Source organism: Plutella xylostella, chromosome 17 (assembly GCF_932276165.1).
Source record: "Plutella xylostella chromosome 17, ilPluXylo3.1, whole genome shotgun sequence".
In the NCBI taxonomy this organism is placed as follows: Eukaryota; Metazoa; Arthropoda; class Insecta; order Lepidoptera; family Plutellidae; genus Plutella; species Plutella xylostella.
In genome coordinates this window covers 11,315,815-11,337,656 of record NC_063997.1, presented here as the reverse complement: position 1 = coordinate 11,337,656, position 21,842 = coordinate 11,315,815, and the positions used below count along the sequence as shown (strand labels likewise).

Sequence of the window (21,842 nt, the reverse complement as noted above, 5' to 3'; positions counted from 1 at the left end):
TCATTATTCATACTTCCCAAATTAGCGAGCTCAGGAAAAGGTAGAATATGTTAGCCGACGTATGGCTATTCCGTTACAGACTACGTTTGTTCCCAATTTTATGTAGTAAGTTCATAATTTTACTGCTAGCTTCATAGTTAATATGATGTGCATTATAACTGTTTTAATGTTTTGGTAGTGTAAGTAGTTGCTTTATGAATTAAGTTAAAATGCTGTTAGTTAGCCCAAATATTATAGATAGTGGCGCTAGCCATATTTATAGAGCCATTTTAGTTTGGTTGCTCACTGACTGTAACATCATCTCTATTTAAATTAATGATTGTTAACAAACTCAATAATAGCAAACGTCCCAATAACTTGGTATTATGTAAGACCTTTCTTTGACTGCACATGAATAAAGGAGTACGTTACCTTTGAAACTCGGCTAGTATCTACACAATGCCTCGATCTGAACTGTATATCACAATCAGTAGCTCCATCTTGAGTGTAGGGTGACCTTACTGTTGTACGAGTATTCATAAAGATCCATTGAATAGGCAAAACTTCTAAAGTTATGAAAAGAGATAGAGGGCCGTCAAGTCGTATTATGAATCGGTGCCTAAAGTGAGGTCATTATAATAAGGTTCAGGATAATAAAAGCGAAGAGGGTGATGCGATGAGTCGAGAATGTTTCAAGTGTTTTATGAATAGAAGGGTATATTATACTACATAATTATATTTAGACACAATTAGTGCTTGCTCCAAGACTATTTTCTATTCTATTCTATATCATCTGTGGGGGAGTAAGCAACTGCATCAGCGTCTCCCGAATAGAACTATGTGCACCTATAACCCTTTGATCTGATTTAGCTTTCATTTCCATTGAGACACTGTAGGGATCACGTAGGGATTCTATATCCCGCCGACATGCCATGACTCGCTGGCCACCCTACTCGATCGTGACATATCCGTCCAATTAGTGAAGTTCCAGTCAGTTTGTAATTGTGAGCCGCCGCCTCTAATCTTCGTATCAGCTCTAAGTATCGGCCATCAGCGTCGACATTGACGTCGCGTCGACAGATACAAGTTTGTGTAGATATAATGAACTTTAAGTTTTAGAATTGGCATACATTATGTGCCCTTGAAAATTTGTTTTTGCTTAGAGGCTTGACGCAACAACGTTATAATAATATAAAATGTTATAGAAAGCTAAATGTTGATTTTTTCTTAATTGCATGACAATCAAATAAGAGAGGTGGTTTTAAATGTGGCTAAACATTGGCTAAACGTAAAACAATATAGTCCATCGGTTTCAGAGGTACCGACACACATTACCATAAACCACCCCTCTTTATCGGTTGGGGGTTGGGGATAATAATGGTCAGAGTTCCTCCCCGAGGTATTCCACTGGACTGGATCATAAAAGCGATGGTTGATAATAATGTAGGTATATTTTCAAGAGTACTTACTACATAAAGGCTCATGATTTTCCTATCTTATTATTTTTTAAGCATTAATGTCAATGTATGTTCATATCTACCCCAGCCTAAATAAATCTATTCTAATAAACAATGTAATGTGCCTATCAGTTTCTAGATCGACATTACCCGCTCACATAGCAGAGTTCAAAGAGTCGCGAGTAACGGCTAAATTATACGAAAGGAAATTATGGGCGTGTGCAGCCTTATCATTATAAATGACACTCACGAGAAAACCAATTTCCCTGCGGTAACCAAAACAAAAAACAACCTTTTATGGAAAAACGAGTCCTATTTATTAAACAGTTTGCCTCAAACGAAAAGTGATCATTACAATATTATAATACGAACCCTACGTTTACATACTATTTCATGAGGTGCCTGCGTTCGTCGTCGTCAAGCGAGGTGGTGGAGCTGGTGTCCAGATGCCCCGGGTGTAGGTCCTCGAGGCTGGAGTCCGAGAGGCCGCCGCCCCCGCCCCCGCCCGGGCGCCGCGCCGCCTCGCACGCCGCCAGCAGGCTGGACCGCACCTCGGGCAGCTGCCGCCGCATGACGTCCCGCACCAGCCCCCCGCGCCCCCCGCGCCCCCCCACCAGCCGGTCCGTCTCCCGCGAGCACGCTACCACCAGCTCGTCGCGCGAGCACGGCGCCGTGCAGCGCACGTCCGACGTCATCGCGCGCACCACCTTGCGGTACTTGCCCACCTTCTGCTCGCTCATGCGCAGCTCGCGCCGCACGCCGATCAGCGTGTGCACCACGCACAGGCAGCACACCATGCCGATGCACACCGCCGCCGCCGCGCTCACCGCCGACAGCAGGTACATGCCGCAGCACGCGCCCTTGTCCTTGCACTTGATGCGGCCCAGCAGGAAGTCCGCCAGCCACTGCAGCTTGCGCAGGAACTCGTTCACGTCGTCCGACAGCACGCGCACGCGCGCGTTCTTGCAGATGCACTGCGGCTGGTGGCAGCACTCGCAGTAGCGCGCCGCGGGCCGGCTCATAGCGTACACGTCGTCGAACGACAGCGGGCGCTCGGCGCGGCGGCACGCGTTGCTGCGCGGCACGTACACGGCCCCGGGTAGGTCCCCCGCGCCCTCCCCTACGCACTCCGGCGCGCGGCGGCAGCGTCTGCTCTCCTCGTCGTAGAAGGGCTTCAGTCCGTTGTACTTGAGGTCGCAGTCGGCGGGCGCGCACTCGCGCAGCGCGTCCTGGTCGGCGGACTCGCACGCGGCGACGCTCAGCTCCGGGTGCTCGGCGCGCGTCAGCTTCGTGTCGAAGGGCACTTTGAGGGCGAAGCGCTTCCGGCTCCTCTTGTACCTGTCGCAGGTGAAGTCGACCATGAAGTCACAGAAGCCGCGCTGGTCGTAGGGCTGCGCCGTGGGGTAGGCGAAGGCGAGGCTGCGGCGCGCGCGCGGCGCGATCACGTCGTAGCTGGTGGCGGTGGCGTCCACCGCGTCGCACGCCTCGCCCTCCGCCTCGCCCGCCTCGCCCCCTGCCTCGCCCGGCGCCGCGAGGCAGCATCGCTTGCACCACGAGGACACGTCACACTCGTGAGTTCTGTTCTCGTTCTCCAGGTCCACATAGAACTGAAGGGCGACAGCGTCCTTGTCGAAATTGAAAACACCACTATCTAAAACTCTTATATTCGTATCTACTTCGTAAATTAGTAATAGTAAAAGGTTAATTAACAAAACAAACATCTCTTGTAAAACATTTTACATTTTTGGCATCAGTTTGACGTCGGTGACACATGAAAGCAGAATGAAGTGTGAAAGGAGATTATAAAAAATGGCCAGTACCTGTTAAAAACTCGATGGAAGCAAAAATAGCTCATTGAAAAACACGGACGGGCCCGGGCTGCTTGCTGCTCCTACATTATTGATGAGATGAGTTTACTTCATCCAAGTTATTTCTAGTCGCCATCGCTACTGGGAAATATTATAAAATACTATTATTTAGCTGCAAACCTTAAGGTTTCTTGGGTAGAGGTAGTACCAGTTACGGTTGCATACAGGTCACATTCCGATGTGTGTAGTGTAGAGATTGTAGGTAGGTCAGCGCTACGTTTTTGAAACGTATTTGAATGAAGAAAATGGCCGCCCCAACCAGCGGTTGTCATCTCGGAAGAAGGCTCGCACGCGCCCATGGAAGTAATAAGTACTTACATTAAGTACTTATTATTTCCATGCACGCGCCACACCGGCAAGTTTATCAGTGACATTCTCGTTGCCCGGTCAGTATTCCCAACATACTGGCCAACTCTCATTATCGCACTAGCTCTGAAAATAATAAGCTGCAGCAAAAAATATACTTATAAATACGTTACGTACATTATCCTATAGAAGTCCTATAGCAACAAATTCCTATGAACATCCTCTTTCAAATACTCTATCGAAATATGTCGAAATGGTAATGATACAGAGAAAATCTACGTCCAATAAATAACATAAACATTCTTTTCCTTTCTGAAGGCACAATAGTTATAGTTCGAGGCTCCTTCAAACATTAATTTTTATTCTGATGTTGTGAATTTTAGTCAGAGTTTAAACCCACACGCTATAGGTAACCATAGCTGTGGTTATTTAATGAAGAGCAGCTGAAGCCTCGCTCGCGCACTACATATTGCATCGAATGGCATCGTCTGAGAAGTGACATAATGCTAGAGAGTATAAAGAGTGCTGGAAAAAGAATAGTGCCGAAATATACATAACTTTCAAATTTTAATTCAGCTCTAATCCGGTAGTGGTAGGCCAGGGTAGGCGTATAAAACCAATCCCTCCAATTCAAAACTTTCATTAATTGATTTTGTGGTCGTAAACCGCGTATGTTATCCAATTAATCTGGTCTTACGGTGCAACGAACATCACTGCGCGATCCACACAACCAAAATCAGCCGCAATTGAAATCTGATTGCATTACCGCATTTCCGCTCGTAGAAAACCTAACAACACTATTATTCCAGCTCTCAAATTGCTCTCAAAGCATTCAAATACAAAGCTTTTAATGACTGCTAGTAACTGGTTGAATGTAAAGCGCAGCAATAACGAACATTGCCAGCACTGAATGCATTTCGGTTCGGTTCGGAAGTCAGAGCGTTCATTCTGCTATCACAAGTAGATAAGTACCTACAAATTGTTGACCTATAAAAAGTTTAACTCATTTTCTTGTTGATACCAAAACTTTGATTGGTTGACACAAACTATAGGCCGACCTCCCCCTTACTAGCTCCGGCAGCTGAAACACAAAGAAAGATACATATTAAAGACAAATAACAACTATACACAATTACGCGGAGCAAACACGAGTGATTATCAGCTCATCAGGATCTCATCACGACGCATCTTGTGAAGTGGAAGCAGTTATGACCGGCTGCATGGTCGCTTACTCCGTGTGTGATGAATTGATGATGTATGTGTCTTGCCGCCACGTCGTCGTTGCGGCGTAGCGGCTACATTAAATCACAGACTTGTCACCGAGAAGCCACTCCGATGTGTAGAGTGGATATGTCGAATTCGTCAAAGGAGGTCGAAATCCGGCGCTGGCTCTGTCGTATATTGAAATAGTTCGGCGGTCGTGGAACAGAGACCTCGGCTCCACATGTAAATGTATGCGGGTCTCTTTGAGCTAAGCTGTGGTTGAGTAAGCTTGGATAGGGGGCTAACTGAAATAATATGACGGAAATAAAGTATTGTTGCTGATGAAAAGGGAAATATTCTTCCGTTTTTCTTTTAACGAATGAATGTTATGTGATTTACCATAGCATAGACATACAGAGTGTCCCAGGTTAAAGTTCACACCTGAAAGATAGTGACACAACTTTTGTACTTTTATCACTTCTATGACTATACTGTATTATAATACCACCATTTTGGTGTGTGCTACATACAACGATTTTCTGAAACAGAAGCTTACAATAGTTACAATGCTATGTGCATCTTGTGAAAATCTTCAAACATTAAATTTTTCAAGAAATCATTAGACATAAGTATAACTTATTCTGTGGTTAAGTTTTTCCTAAATATGTTTATGTGTAAGAGTCCTAAGATACCTAAGGTTGGCAATCTAGCTCAATGTTTAGCTGCCTGGCAACATGAGCCTGGGCTAGAGCTAAGCTAGATCTGCCCGGGAGGACATGAGAATGGTGGACCCAGTCCATTTGTTTCCGTCACAGATAAAGCTAAGTCCGGATACGGAAACTATCTTGAGTTATCTCCTCATGTACTAAGTACTTACAATTAATTGCTATCTCTGAGATAGCCCTTGATATTGGTGATATTAATTGTGTGTGTTTCAGTAGGTACAACCGACATTTAGCACAGTTGAGCGATTTATAAACTTGTGGTTCTCATATATCATAAATCATAAACTATATTATACAGGGTGGCCCAAAGAGTGACGTCCAAAGGGAAATGTTTGATTCCTTAGGTCAAGGGGTAGCCAAATCACCCCCATGTATGTTCAACAATTTTTAGTAGTTTAGCAGTTATGATTTTTTTAACAAATTTTCTACGAAAATCGACCTCAGTGGATCAATTATGTTTTATTATTTTTTTGGATAACTTTTTTAAATTATTTTTTATTTTTGTGACATCCTCTTAAGTTGTTCTTTTAACCATAAAAGTTTCAGCTTCCTAGCTGTAATGTAAGTTAGTTATTTTTATGTCGAAAGTTCAAATTATATCATCGAGCTAGACTGCTCTGAATATTCAACTTGAAATTAAAAATTGAACTAGATATTCTCATGGTCCCTTATTAATTTTAAAAACTCCGCAAGGTTCCAAAATAACATTAAAATAAAAATAAACTATTGCTTAATGGGGTATTATTTGCAGAAAACAGCGTTCAAAGGTACTTGGGTGGAAATTACCTCATTAGTCAATTGTTTCAGAAAGTTTGAAGATTCCTGTTATGTCATTACTAAGGACTAATTCAGTTAGAAAAAGTATCAAATCAAAGGGAAAATAAAATTATTTACTATTATTTTTTATTTAAGTTACATTTTTGAATGTAAATTCTTAGTAAAATGTTTATGTCTGAGTTGTTAGACTTATGAGATAATTGTATTATTAATAATAAATAAATAAACTCAAATAATTCTTTTACAAATTTACTCACAATAAATTTTCAAAATGGCGACCTCCCACAGCAATACACTACCTACATCTACGCAAGAAATTTTCTTTAAGTCAAAAAAGTGACAAATGTAAAAAATATGACATCTGTCAAAAAGTTAAACATGTCAAAAAAGTAACTTTTCTCTAAAATGTGACATCTGTCAAAAAGTGACATCTGGATGAAACAGAGAAGCGTATAGGCGACTTAAAGAAAATTTCTTGCGTAGATGTAAGTTGTTTATTGCTGTGGAAGGTCGCCATTTTGAAAATTTATTGTGAGTAAATGTGTAAAATAATTATTTGAGTTTATTTACTTAGTATTAATTATACAATTATCTCATAAATCTTACAACTCAGACTTAAACATTTTACTAAGAATTTACATTCAAAAATGTAACTTAAATAAAAAATAATAGTAAATAATTTTATTTTCCCTTTAATTTGATACTTTTTCTAACTGAATTAGTCCTTAGTTATGACATAACAGGAATCTTTCCACTTTCTGAAACAATTGACTAATTAGGTAATTTCCACCCAAGTACCTTTGAAGGCTGTTTTCTGCAAATAATACCCCATTAAGCAATAGTTTATTTTTATTTTAATGTTATTTTGGAACCTTGCGGAGTTTTTAAAATTAATAAGGGACCATGAGAATATCTTTTTCAATTTTTAATTTCAAGTAGAAAATTGAGAGCAGTCTAGCTCGATGATATAATTCGAACTTTCGATAAAAAAATAACTAACTTACATTACAGCTAGGAAGCTGAAACTTTTATGGTTAAAAGAACAACTTAAGAGGATGACACAAAAATAAAAAATGCTTTAAAAAAGTTATCCAAAAAATAATAAAACATAATTAATCCACTGAGGTCGATTTTCGTAGAAAATTTGGAAAAAAAATCATAACTCCTAAACTACTAAAAATTGCTGAACATACATGGGGGTGATTTGGCTACCCCTTGACCTAAGGAATCAAACATTTTCCTTTGGACGTCACTCTTTGGGCCACCCTGTATATGCGGTATAGATATCCTTTAAACAATATACTGTCATTCATTCATGATTTGTTGCAGTTCATATTTAATCAATATAGACCTCGACTTTCAAAAACTATACATACACACTAAATTACGTACGTACATTTTCACAAAATATTGAAGTTCTTTTGTGTACTTACCCATTATACACAGCCGTAGAGGGATTCCGCCCCGATAGCCGGGACGAATGGGATTACGGGAGGGTCACTCGAAGCCGCTCACAATCAGACGCTCATTTGTCTGACAAATAGAGAGATCATTTGACTATGCTTTGGTAAGATTAGTCTATACCATAGAGGTATTATAGAGGGACGAACTCCCTATTTGCGGAGAGCTTTGCGTAGCGACCTTGTCATAATTATTCCGTATGCAATTTGCCTACATAGGTAAACACAACGATTCCGTGGTACGATATCAATTTATGCATAAATATGTTGAATTTCTAGAAACTATATGTATATTGCAGCATGAATTTACGTAAGAACCAAATCACATCGGTTCGACTGATATGAACATAAGTACATATGTAGAATGTTTGTATATCTAGCACAGATATTTTATTTGCATTTAATGACTCGTATCCCGTTATCCCCAAAGGGATTTTTTTAATGAGAAACAGGAACCTATAACTTATTGATGACTTATAAAATTTTCTCTAAAACGTATGGGTAAATACAAAAAATCAAAGCTCAAGCCACTCCAATATAAAAACTCAAATATAATGGCTTGTTTAAGTGCCACTTATTTTTGTTTATGTCCTCAACATTTTCCTTTTAGTAGCCCCTTTAAAATCACACGGAGATTTTATTTTGTGATATAAATAGGTATAATGTTTCAGGCCCACCCGATACCCAATAATAGGTGGCCACTGAATGTTTATAGATTAAATCACATCGTAATATTTTTTTTACTTATATATTAAAAAAACTTATGTAAGTAAGAGCTCAATAGGTGCGGGAGCGGTGGTAGCTCAGTCGGGTAAGCGCCCGCTTCTCACGCAAGAGATGCGGGTTCGAATCCCGGCGCTGACATGTACCAATGAGTTATTTTAACTTAAGTACAATGTATACCATCGCTCTTACGGTGAAGGAAAACATCGTGAGGAAACCTGCATATCTAGATCTAGCACATCTAGATATGTGAATCCACCAACCCGTAGTGGACCAGCGTGGTGGGAAATGGTCCAAGCTTAGGAAGGCAGTTTAGACCTTGTGGATATGCACAAAGGTTCCACTCGAGAGAGCCAGGTGCAGGTACTTGCACCCCCACAGAGAATAGAATAGAAAGAGCTCAATACTTATTTTATGTATTAAATTGTAACAAAAAGCAAAAAAAAAACCGTTTCATCGAAAAGGACGTCCGCGCGTCCCCCAAGTCGGTTCGTAATGACTTTAATCTCAGGTTAACGAGAAGGGAAAAGGGTAAACGCTTGAAATCACTCGACATTAGCAACACGATCTTCTGAATAATATGGAAGCAAAACCAGGGCACAGAGACACGCAGTGGAGACTGATCGACGGAATTCCAGCAAACCTATACTGTATTCATTCTTATTTGGCGAAAAAGGTAAACAATCTTTGTGTGTCTTTTTAATTAAAATACTTTTAAACAAATAAACTACGGCCAAAATAAATGGTTTCATTACGAAATCAATCAAACATGATTGTAAGTATTTCATTTGTCATTATGTTTTATTATATAACTTAGTTTTTAAATTAGGAACTTAATTAAAGTAAGAAAAAATACATTATAGCACGGGGCGCAAGACAAGACAAGACGTGACAAAAGTCACGCAATCGGCGCGCTTAGTGCAACGAGATAGAGCCGTGGTTAGCGTGGTTAACCATGACTATCTCGCTGTATTAAGCGTACCGATTCCGTGACGATTCTTGTTCGTCCGTTCATCGATTTAAGCTGCGTACAGACCGGCCCAACGAACGCTGAATGATGAACGATGGATATTTATCATACATAATACAAGGTAGATTGCAGCAACGAAGGTCAACGAAACCCGTTCGTTGGCGTTCGTTTGGCCGGTCTGTACGCAGCTTTAGAGAAGGACCCCCAGAGGTTGTGCGATGCGGGTGAGAGACGCAAAACTTTTGTCTCTTCTTGCCGTGGAGTAGGAAGTTCCTTGTTCAACAAGTTAAATTAAATATCTTCCCAGCGAGGAGGTAATAGAATTTCCGCAACACCACTGGAACGATGCCACTAAATAAAACACTCGTTTGAAATTCTAAATATACACTTAATTATACCTACTTCTAGTACTTACCCCTAAGCACTTCCTAGTATGTACACTCGCGAGGAAAAAGTTCCACTTACAAAGTACCGACACCGAATAATCAAATTTTTAAAACATTTAATTCAATATTTACGTTTATAAGTAGTAAGTAATATTCAGATTTCAATATTACAGATGGCGTCATTAGGCTAGCTTTTTCTGTTTAGGAGCAATTTGGTGCTTTTCTCTGGAACTTTTTAATTGCTCGTGAGTGTAAGTAATAAGAGATGAGATGATGTTTAAAATTGCTGGTAAAACACGGTCTGCTTCCATCTTTTACCTACTACCAATCCTAATCCTAATCCTAACTAATATTATAAATGCGAAAGTAACTGTGTCTGTCTGTCTGTCTCTTTCACGCCAAAACTACTGAACGTATTTGAATGAAATTTAATATAACATAACATAGGAAAGAACATAGGCAACTTTTTATCGCGGAATTCCCACGGTAAAACTTTTTAAAGCGAAGCGAAGCTCGCGGGAACAGCTAGTATTATAATTTATATATTCCTCAGATTCAAATACAAATTTTGGAAAGTCATCAGCAAATTGTGTTCATGACGAGGCAACTTTCTACCAATAAGTAGGTATTTTGTTGAACTTTATTTTGTGGAAGTATTTTGTTGGAAAATGTAACAAGTGGTTTCCGAGTAATAGTGGTGATTTGTGCGACGGAGAGACGGATAGACGACGGGTGACGTATTGGCGAGGAACTCTATTGAGATAAGGGTTCAACATTCGGTAAAATCATTATTTTATTATTCCTCTAGAATTCTTTAGTACACTTGACCCCTTTTCGATCAAAATATCCTTCCACCCTAAGGTTGTCTTGAAAAATCGCTTTAAGCGATAAGACCGCCATTTTTGTACATATGTGTTAGTATTTAAGTTATGTAAGTTTAGTTTATGTGTGTGTATAAATAAAATCTATATAAAGTAGTTTAGTGTGCGTTATAAAAATTACAGAGCCATATTTATGGCGAGAAGCGTCCGTAGTCGAGCGGGCTTCAGTGATCGTAACTGATCACTGAGGTTAAGCAACAACTGACACGGTCAGCCATTGGATGGGTGACCGATTTCAAGTGGTTCTTTTCTGGACGCTTCCGTGCTTCGGACGGCACGTTAAGCCGTGGGTCCCGGTTGCTGCTTCGGCAGCAGTCGTTAAGCCTAGTTAGAGGCCTTCGGGCGGCTTGAAAACATCTGACAGTCGGGTTGCCCACTTACCCGACAACTTGCATTGTACTCATTCAAAAACGGCGATACGGCTCGCGACCTATCACGTGAGTACAATGCACAGCGAAAAGCGGGTGACTCGCTTACGAGTCACCTCTGACTACCCCTTCGGGGATTACAGTCGTGAGCATATGTATGTATGTATGTATGTATTTATGGCGATTCGTGATAAAGTGACGTTTGTCTACATTGATAATGAACCCGTGTAGCGGCAGTTGATACTTATTTTTAAAGGCGGATGTTTATTTCTTTCTGGGTTTATATAATAATTAATATAATAAAATATGTTAAAAAAATGTTTCGTATCTCCAAGCGCATTCTAAGCGTGGAAATTATGTCAGTAACCTTCCAGTCTTTGTTAAGGCGGTTCACACACTTCACCGCCTCACCGCGCGGATTGCAGATTTTCCATAGGAAATTTCCGCGCGGTGAGGCGTAGGCACTGTGTAAGCGGGTTTTCTATATTTCAGTCATTTTTGCATACAATCCACCAACCGCAGCGGTGTGCGGACAAGTGTGTGATCCGCCTAAAGCCCAGTCAAGTCCAGTCCATGTTTTTTGTAAATATTTGCAACACTCTGTATACCATCATCACTGTGTCAGCGCTGCTCTGTGCCGCCGCCAGCTTGCGGTTTCCGCTCACAGACAACGTTCCTATTACAAAACGGATAAAATATCAAAAGATTCCCCGGCAAATAGGAAATTTATGCCCGGGAAATTCACTACCCGACGTACTGTGCGTGAATATATTGTGTTAAACTGGTACCTAGAAACTCATCCGTGGCCAAATATGAGTTTTTGGATTTGTTACTAGTAAGATGATTATTTTAAGATACACTGTTCTAGGTATTGGTAAGACTGTTTTTACAATTTATTTTTGATAGAAGATCGGACATGTAGGTTCGCAACATTAAAATTATACCGCGTAAAAATAAACAAATGAATTCGTACATAAACATCACAGCACTCAACTGACCAAAATTTTGTAGATAATGGGACCACCTTGCTTTGACTACACCCGTTGTTCTATGGACACCGCTAACTTATTTTGACAACGATTTTGAATTTCTCACGAATTACTTCATAAATGTTACTTATTTCGTTTTGGCTTCACAACAGAGTGATGGTCTTTAGGTAAACCTCTGAAACTCTTCAGAAAAAAAGTGCATATCACATACGAACGAGACGGCCGACTGGTGTAGTGGTTAGTGGCCCTGACTGCTGAGCCGAAGGTCCCGAGTTCGATTCACGGCTGGGGCAGATATTTGTTTAAAGACAAATATTTGTACTAGGGTCTTGGGTGTTGATATTTATATTTAATATGTCCGATACCCATAACACATGCAGGCTCTGCCTAGCTTGGGGTCGGATGGCCGTGTGTGAGATGTTCCCACATATTTATATATTTATTTATTATACCAATAGGCCTCGACCTCGTAGACCCCACAATACACGAGGTAGCAACCGTCACGGTTTTCCATATTCTGTGATTTATACACGCCGCCTCTGTATGATTGATCGCGCCACAGCGTGATAAATTGAACTTTTGCCGACATGGTGGCTCGTAAGTCTAGTACAGGTTGGATAGTTTGTCGAAAACTGTAAAAGATTACGTTTTCTCGCAAACAAGTTGCATCTCTAACGGAAACTAGATAGCCTTTAGCAGCTGACAGAAGAAAACCTATACTTTATTCGTATTCGTTAATTGCAAAATCGGCACTAGAGGCTTGTCTGTTTCAACTATGGAAGGATGCACGCATGAAAGTGGATATGTCGCAGGCAACTGGTTTAATCCCCTGTTTGATTGAACCACTAGCCCGTTCATTGGATGGCGCTGTTCAGTTGTATGGATAGGCCGAACGTTGATTGTACAAGCGTCACAAAACGTCCAACTAGTTAGCTGACTTAAAATCAGTCAGGTGGTGAATAAAACAAATATGGCGTCTAACCGCTAACAGCTGACACAAAAAGCACCTATATTGTTAGTTTTTTGCAAATAAATTAGCTTTAAAGTGCGTTATTTGTGTTAAAATAGTGTGACAACATGGATTTACCTATTATTACGCCGCGGGCGGATAGTTTCAAAGAAAAAAAGTGGCGAAACTGGATAATTATGAACAGCAATATGAAGGTACGTTTATTGTTATTGTTATTGTTTAGTTATTTCGTGAGATAAGAGCTTTGTAACATAGTCTTTTGGTTGACTCTTGTCTGGTGATGTTCACCCTAACCAGACATTACAAAGTTGCTATACTACATCCCATTCAACGACTTCGATGAATGACGTTCAGTCAAGACGTCGAACGTTACAATCAACGACTTGACGAGTTGTCCTTTAGTCATACAACTGAATACCGCAATCCAATGAACGGGCTAGTGGTTCAATCAAACAGGAGATTAAACCAGTTGCCTGCGACAGATAGACTACAACCCATGAATGGATTGGCTAAGAGATAGAGATGTACGCATATGGCTTTCCAGCAGAAAACAAGTGTAGAGCTTGTCCCCTTTTTTTGTAATATGAATATAGTTCAGGTTTAAACCCAGGTTTTAACTACTCATTTGTATGAGAGCTCTGTACTATAACTGGTTGGAATTTTACAAAATTGAATAAGCTTTCCGTAGGCCATAACAACAGTGCTATGTAAACAACTTTAATTTAATTGTCCTCACCTTATACAAAACAGTCCAAATATTTCATCATAAATAAAAAAATGCAATAAAACTCATCGTGCAAAGACTTTTATAAATGTATAAAATTATTTTATAGCTGTATTCAAATGAATGTGTGGTTAAAATTGGCATTTAAAGCCATATCATAAGGCATATAAGAGAATCGCGAAAAGCACTTTTATTGTCAAACCCACTTTATTTAAATGCCATCTCTCACATATAAAACAAAAATAATGCATACATGTGGGGCGTTCTCGTAAAATACTCTTTTTATGAAATTTTAATAAAAGTATTTTAATAAAGACCCCTTTTCCCTTTAAATTTCCCTTTTCTCTTTTCACCTCGAAAGAGGAGCGGGCCTGCGTGCCATAAACACAGGTTTATTTTGGGCCTAGCTATGGTAGCAGACACCTCCCATATGCTTTGTTTATATGTAGTTTAATTATAAACTATTTTTATAATTAAACTGCCTAGTGCAGGTTGGTGGACCCCAACACAAGCAAGCTTGCGCCGAGAGTTGTCGGATAAGCGGGCAACCAGACTGTCAGATGTTTACATGCCGCCCGAAGGCCTCTAGACTAGGCTTAAGGCCGGGGTCTCCTATTTCTCGTCGTAGGTTGCGTCCAGCGTCACGCCGTAGGCCGCGTCACGATGCTCACTACGTCTACGCGCCAACGTCGGCGTGTGAGGGAGATCGTAGCAGTACATTTCTATAGTGAGCATCGTGACGCGGCCTACGGCGTGACGCTGGACGAGACCTACGGCGTAAATAGGAGACCCGGGCCTAACGACTGCTGCCGAAACAGGAACCGGCACTCACGGCTTAACGTGCCCAATGGGTGACCGTGGCATGAATTGTTTAACGTCAATGATCAGTAACGACCACTGAAGCTAGCTCGACTACAGACGCTTTCAATGCGAGATTTTCTACCATGGCCAAAAACCGATTATAGATGGCGGTAGTAAAACTTCATACTCAACAGCACTGCATTTTTTTTTGCCGGTATGTATTCCAGTCTTTTCAGCCAATACAAAAACTCAATGGATGTGAATTCTACCATATGCGATAACTAGGTGTTATATTATTATTAAGTGTTAACTAGTTTAAGACAGCATTGTACCATTTATGACATCTTCCGTTCCCTCAAAAGAATGCTGCTTATAAAACAACGATAGGCTGGATGCCATCTATTGTAAGATTTCGGAACTTTTAAGCTGTCAACGCAGTTATGCAGGTTTAAAATGCAAACAGTATTGGATAAGAGCGGCCCGTTGCGTGGATGCTCTGCATTACTTTCGACAAGTCGCGATAGTCATTTACATTTTTATCGTGCCCCTACTTCTGAACCAGCGCCACAATGTGCAATAAATAAACGAGAGAATTGCATACAACTGCATCCGACGTGCAGGAGTGTACGGATACACTCGCGTCCGCGCGATAAACTAGGACTTGTGACCGAGTCCAGCCAATCACAACACTGCGACATGACATGGACATGTCAACGTGACAGTTAGGTTTGGTTGTACGAGTTTATCGCACTTTGAAATAAGTTGGTGTCAGCATTTTATAGGTGGAACTTTTTTATTGTTCGCGAGTGATTTTAATTGACTTGGAGTATAGATTTGCCACTGTTCCATCTGGATAATGTTTTTTTAATCCTTTCTAAATAATTACGGTCACGTTACGTTTTACGATATAGGTTCGCTTTTTGGTTTTTAAATGTCACTTGTTATACCTACGCTATTTATTCCAGGATAGCTATTTATAATTTCCAGTTCGTTGATTTTAAGTGTCCCAAACATTTATCTGACTCGTTGTAGATAACGGAATATGGGATAGCATTAATTACTTCAGTGAAGGTAAAATACACAGTAAATTCGTAATGAATTATTTATATTAGCGTTCGCGATTTCATTTTGAACAACTAGACACACATATAAAATAATTATAATTATAGTTAATTAAAATTGAATTAAACCTGCTTACAATTGTTTTTGTCAAAGCTACCTTTGAAATAAAATATAAATATAAATATGACCGTGTTTTATGTGTACAAATAAAGAATATCTTATCTTACACGTGGCGCATGAACCCGCCTCTTTTATTGGTCGGTTGTGGAACACCCTGTACCTAACTCTAAAGAAACATTTCGTGTCTTCAAAAAGTATTATTTCATCACGTATTTCACCTACAAAGTTGGAAATAAAGAGATAAAAAGGTAGTTCGGAACTTTTCATACCTCATTTCGTGATATAACTGGGAAGAATAATAATGTTAACGAAGCGTCTGGAGATTTTAGTACCCGACAACCTGGAGAAAACACGAACTTTACAGAAGTTAAATTTACTAATGAGCTTTTAGAAAAAGTTCTAGACACTTACAAAGAAAAACTCATTTGAACGTAATAACGATTACGAAATTTCTGTAATTTGGAAATTGAGAATTTATAACACACAAAGATTATGACGTTTCCCGCAATAACACGCCTTTGACAGCAGATTTATAGTTAATCGACGAATCGATCGAATTTATTTCTTACATAATACACTCACGAGCAAGGAAAAAGTTTCAGTAACATAGGAACGTCAGTGGCAGGTGGATTATTTTATTGCTTGAAAGAACTCTTGCTGGTCATCCTTGGTCATTGTGTGCATCTTACCCTTAAGGAACTCAAAAATTACCAGCTTCCATTCTGTATCGAAGTACCTAAAAAAACACATCTGATAAAAACTTTTAAAGTCTTCCCCGGATCGTGAAACACCTATGTTACGGCGCTTGAGCTACGTAAACTTTGAAAAAGGTTGCCGCTGAAACACGAACATTTTTATTTTTTATTCATGGAAAATAAACAGGTCTGCGTGTTAAAAAAAAAAGTGGACCAGAATAGCTAATTACAGTGCCACAAACTTATCTGTTCCGGTGACAGCTCACGTAAATGTGTAATATTTCTTCATTCTATAAGATTTCAAGTTTGCCAGTTGTGGTAATTCGCTCTTGTAGTTTCAATAAACCCATCTAATCAATATCAATATATAATTCATTAGTAAATAATGAGATATGGATCAATTAAGTTCGCTCTAACCGGAACAGAAACGTTTGTCGCACTGTAAATGTCACTTAATAATTATGATTATATTACTTTTTATTATAAATCTAAGTTAGTATATCCCGACAGATGTAATTTTTTACATGTAAACTAATCATGTTTCCCATGATGTGAGCTTCATCAGGCGGACCTCAGTTGTCTCCGAAGAATTTGGTTTGATTGGTTAGAGACTCATTTAATGTGACATTTTACCAATAATATTCTTCTTTTCTGATTTCTGATAGATACAGCGATAGTACATCGCAGAATCGAGTTTATTACAGTTGAAATAATTATTATTATGTAGGTTTCATAAATTTATCGTGACCGCGAGACGGGGCCTTTCGCGAAGTACATTTACGTAGTTTACGTTATTAGTTTCTAATTCAATATAATTACCTACAATTTGAATCCGAAAATCGTTGAAATCCTGCAGACAGAAACGTAAACTCTATGCATGCATTATTTTTTTTTTTTTTAGTCATGTTTCAGACAAATTATTGTGTGCAATGCCTGTCTCTTTTATTAATAGCTTTATCTACCGTTAAACAAACTTATGAAATACCTCAAGAATACCCCCACCATTGCTGAGGAGGTAACCAGGTTTAAACTCTCGATTTGTCTCACCGCGGGGGAAGTTGCTTCACTGAACAACACTGTTGTTACTTACTAAATCCAGTTAGATCCGGGGTATAGTCTACTAAATAATAACACACTGTTTAATTATTTGCATTTTTTTATCGTACTATTCTTTTTAGCGTTTCGGTGACAAAATCTAGAGCTGGAGCAAGTGTCACTGTGATGAAAATATTAGCCAGTCAGGGCACCTAGTACGGATTTTGTTATTTATGAAAACGAAAAAAGTTTACGTTTTCTCCTGTCATCTGCATACATTATTTGTCAAAAGTTTCATGATAGTTTCCATTAGAGGCGCCACTTAGTATGCGAGAATGCGTAAACTTTTATAGTTTTCGACAAACTATCAAACCAGAGCCGCGAGCACAGGATTCGAAACCTCCGTTTACGTTGCGTATCGTCAAATGTCACTGTCAAAATGTACGACAAATTTGTTAGTTCCAAAAGTGGCATTTGTTTTTTTCATATGTTTGTGTAGATTCGAAAATAGTATCGAATCCTGTGCTCGCGGCTCTGTACTAGAGTATCAGATTAGGTTGGTTGCACTAACTGCCAGTAAATGTATTACGTAGAGTTGATGCGACACTTCGGGGGTGACACCTTCCGCGCACATAGCCCTTGAACATCGTTCAGATCAAGCATAAAATAGTGGCTCGTGGTATACTAAGCCGAAAGGCAGAAAAGAATCATATTTTTTTCGAGAAGATTCACGTCAAAGTCATAATACAAAATTTGTTTAAGGTCATACCCCTGACTAAAGTCACCCTCCCTGGTTTAGTATGCCACTTTTGCAACAATCTGTATATTCGCGTTAATTTCTCTAGTTTTTTGTTTTCTTTATGAACAAAAGTAGCAGAATGGCGTCGAGTCCCGCAGATCCGGTAATCCGGTCGGTTCCCGCTCGTCTGTGTCAGCGCTGATGAATGACGACAAATACCGCTCTTATGCCGACGGCCATAATGACGAGGCTTAGCGGGCTGTCATCATTTTTGGCAGACTTTTTTTGGCTTAGATTAACAATATATGATAAAGATGGTGTGTCACATTTCACGTACAAAAGGCTACAGACAAGGCAAAAAACTGACCGCATTTGATTTAGGGCTGATTTTTCAATAGTCAGATAAGTATCAGCATAATTTTGCAGTTATGTAGTTAAGAGAATCAAATTTATTCATATACGAATAGATATTAACAATCTTCGTCATTCTGTCTAGAACATCGTCATCGTCAGCGTAACATGCTTCGTCAAAGTAAAAAGTAAAATTAAATTAATCTATTAAACCCTGTAGCTGATTCGAAGCCTAAACATAATGAGAGAGTAACATCCGTTTTTCCCCTTTTATTTCTTGCTTTGTGGCGGATTTCCGCTGTCTCTGACGTCAAGTCCGCTAGGCAGTTTAGTCAAGTTTGAGTTTTGACGTTTGGTAACTTGATGAATCTTGCTCATTGACGTCCATTCCCCTGGACCGCACGGTTGTCTGCGGAGCGCTCTGCCAATCAACCGTGCCAGCAACAGTAAGAATTTAAAAATTTATTTTTAAATTATCTTGTTTATCCCTAACGGTTTTACCGTTCGTAAAAAATATTTGCTTTTATGTGGTAATAGGATTTTATGTGTTCCAGTATAGCAATTGTGGATTTTATACAATATTTTTTCCAGAAATCTAACGATTGTTTTCAGAGAATTTGTAAAGTGGAAGTGAATCTTTAGAAATGAGTGAATCCAACTTAAATACAGTGCAAGGTGAAGTGGAGGCGACCGAAGTAGAACCAGCCCCAGGGCCAAGCAAGGGTCGCCCTGACTCCTCGGATTCTTCTACGGAAAGTTCATCAACAACTTCATCCGATTCCTCCGGCTCGGATCGAAAGAAAAGGAGGAAGAAAAAGTCGAGGCGTACAAAGCGCCGCCGCCACGACCTGTTGGAGAAACTGGCTAAAGAGGTTAGTGAATTGCGTAATCAAGTGCAGTACCGTAGCGATCAGTGCAATTATGAACAGTCTTGCCCGGAAGTTGATTTAAATATTAGTGGGGACTTATATAACGACTCGAACGCCCAGTGCAATGACGAAAACTCCCAGGCAGATTTTAATCTGAATCTAGGCACTTCCCTCAAACAGCCAGCAATACCTAAAACGTCCGATGAGTATTTAACGTTGTTACTCCAAGTGCAAAGATTTAATAACAGTGAATGGTCGGAGATTAGATACGCTGAAGCACAAAAAAGCTACAGTACTGCACCGGGTTACACAGAGCTCGATACAAACGAGGAAGTGCGTGCTTATGATACTGCCCGTAACTTGGCTTTTGCCGAAAAAAGTTATGCTGCTCTGACAATGGCCTTGCTAAAGCAACAAACTGCCCTGCAAGAAGGTATACGCAGTTTCCTATCCTGGGTGCGCAACCCAGAGAATTTATCGTACGATAAAATCAACGAAAAAATCGTTGAAACTTTTACTGGTGGTGACTACTCAAAAATATCAAATGATCTTCTTCAAATGGTGTGCGGCCACAGAGCGGACATGGTGGAGCAAAGAAGGGAGCTCATTCTGTCCTCCGTGAAAGACCCGCTCATTAAAAGTAACCTGCGCAAGGTTCCTCCTTCTTGTAAATACCTGTTCGATTCTGAACAATTTACACTAGCCCTGGAAAAGGCCGGAGGAGTAAGGAAATCCTTTTGGCCTAAGCAAACAAACAAACCGGCTGCGCAAGCTGGTAATTATGAATATTCTAGAAACCCCGCGCAGGGGATTAATTGCAACAAGCCTAACGGTGCTAAAAACAAAGCTCCCGCGCAGGGATGCTCTCACTGGCCAAATAACAACAGGTCCCAAAGCCACTTTTACACAAACAGCTCTGCGCAAGGGCCTAGCAACTCTAATGCTAATCACAGACCCTCCACGTCAAACATAAAACCAAACAACTATCGCGAAGGGAGGGGGGGGCACTATAACAACAAGCAGCAGCGACCCCGTAAACGACAGGCATCGCCTTCGTTTCGATCAAAAAATAAACGTTACAAATACTGACTCGAGGCCCTTTCGGGCGGGCCAACTGAAACATTTTGTACATACATGGGCCAAGCTGGGCGCACCAGCACGACTTCTGAAAATGATACAAGGGTATCGCATTCCATTCTCTCGCAAACCGCCATTGATACATCCGCATCACACAAATCACATTCATACACCTCCTTCAGAAGAAATGTCCCAGCTAATATCACAAATGAAAAAAGAAAATGTACTACAGCCGGTACCAAGCTCACCCAGCTTTCTTTCAACAATGTTTCTAAGACCCAAGCCCGACGGATCACTACGACCGATTTTCAACCTGAAGAATCTGAACAAATTCGTGTGTACGCCACAGTTTCGACTGGTGAATATGCACAAAGTTCCAGAATTCCTACAAAAACAGGACTGGATGGGAAAAATCGATATTTCCCAGGCCTATTTCCACGTGGCAATAGCTCAAAGCCACAGATGCTTTTTAAGGCTCATATATCGCTGTACGGGCTACGGCTACCGTACAATAGGTACTTACTTAGATGTTATATGTATTATGTATATTGCTATAAGGTTGAAATCAGATTGATACTTACACACACATACATTACTTGTTTACTATGCAGTAATATTTTATAATGGAAATAAATTAGTGTTAAAACAGCGCTCATTGGGTTTGGTACTATCAGCCTTAACATAACCCCAAATCTTATCATCTATCATTATCATAGAACTGTAAACACACTACAGTTTTTGGTCCTTCGAAAATAAAGACCAGCGGTCCGTGTGGTGATAAACAATCAATAGTGTGAAGTTTCTGGTGATTTCTTGGTGCAGCTGCGATTCGGTTTGACTGGCCTGCCACCAGCGGCCCTCCCCAGTCAGATTGAGAAGGCGCACAAGGCTGTATCTGGGAGTCCCGGGTTCAGAACACGCAGTTCATCTGCTATCATCGAGGACCAGCTCTCGCTTCGACATTAGTGAGGAAGTATATCAAGTGACATACAGTCATATCAAGACAGCGACAAACAGTCTCAACTTATCAACATGGAAAGCCTAATTCAACGGCAATCTGATATCATCGAGCTGATCAAACAGATCGAGCGCAACTTCAGCAAGGATTCTGCGAGACGGAAGACACGCACGTATCTGGACGAACGTCTGGATACATTGGACAAGCTGTGGGCGGAGTTCCAGTCAAACAATGACAAGCTGGCCCATTATGAAAACGACATCGAGCCCTACTTTAAAGAAGATCAGTACTCACAATCAAGGATCTACTTCGACTCTGTGCGCAGCAAGATCCATTCGTTTCCCGCTGC

The 21,842-nt window shown here is 40.2% G+C and overlaps 2 protein-coding genes across 3 annotated transcripts; one reads left to right on the top strand and one right to left on the bottom strand.

The window, feature by feature from the left end:
- Positions 1-1,729: 1,729 nt before the first annotated feature.
- Positions 1,730-3,224, bottom strand: LOC125489819. The gene has a single exon (XM_048627041.1). It carries the CDS (start codon positions 3,155-3,157, stop codon positions 1,823-1,825), a length of 1,335 nt encoding a protein of 444 aa, XP_048482998.1. The 5' UTR covers positions 3,158-3,224; the 3' UTR covers positions 1,730-1,822.
- Positions 3,225-18,816: 15,592 nt separating this feature from the next.
- On the top strand, positions 18,817-21,023 carry LOC125489781. Of its 2 annotated transcripts, none has more exons than XM_048626820.1 (2): positions 18,817-19,035; positions 19,202-21,023. In XM_048626820.1, exon 2 carries the CDS (start codon positions 19,234-19,236, stop codon positions 20,545-20,547), a length of 1,314 nt encoding a protein of 437 aa, XP_048482777.1. In that variant the 5' UTR covers positions 18,817-19,035; positions 19,202-19,233; the 3' UTR covers positions 20,548-21,023. The 2 variants fall into 2 exon arrangements, with proteins under 2 accessions (XP_048482777.1, XP_048482778.1); XM_048626821.1 differs by having other exon boundaries at positions 19,181-21,023.
- The last annotated feature ends 819 nt before the right edge of the window (positions 21,024-21,842 follow it).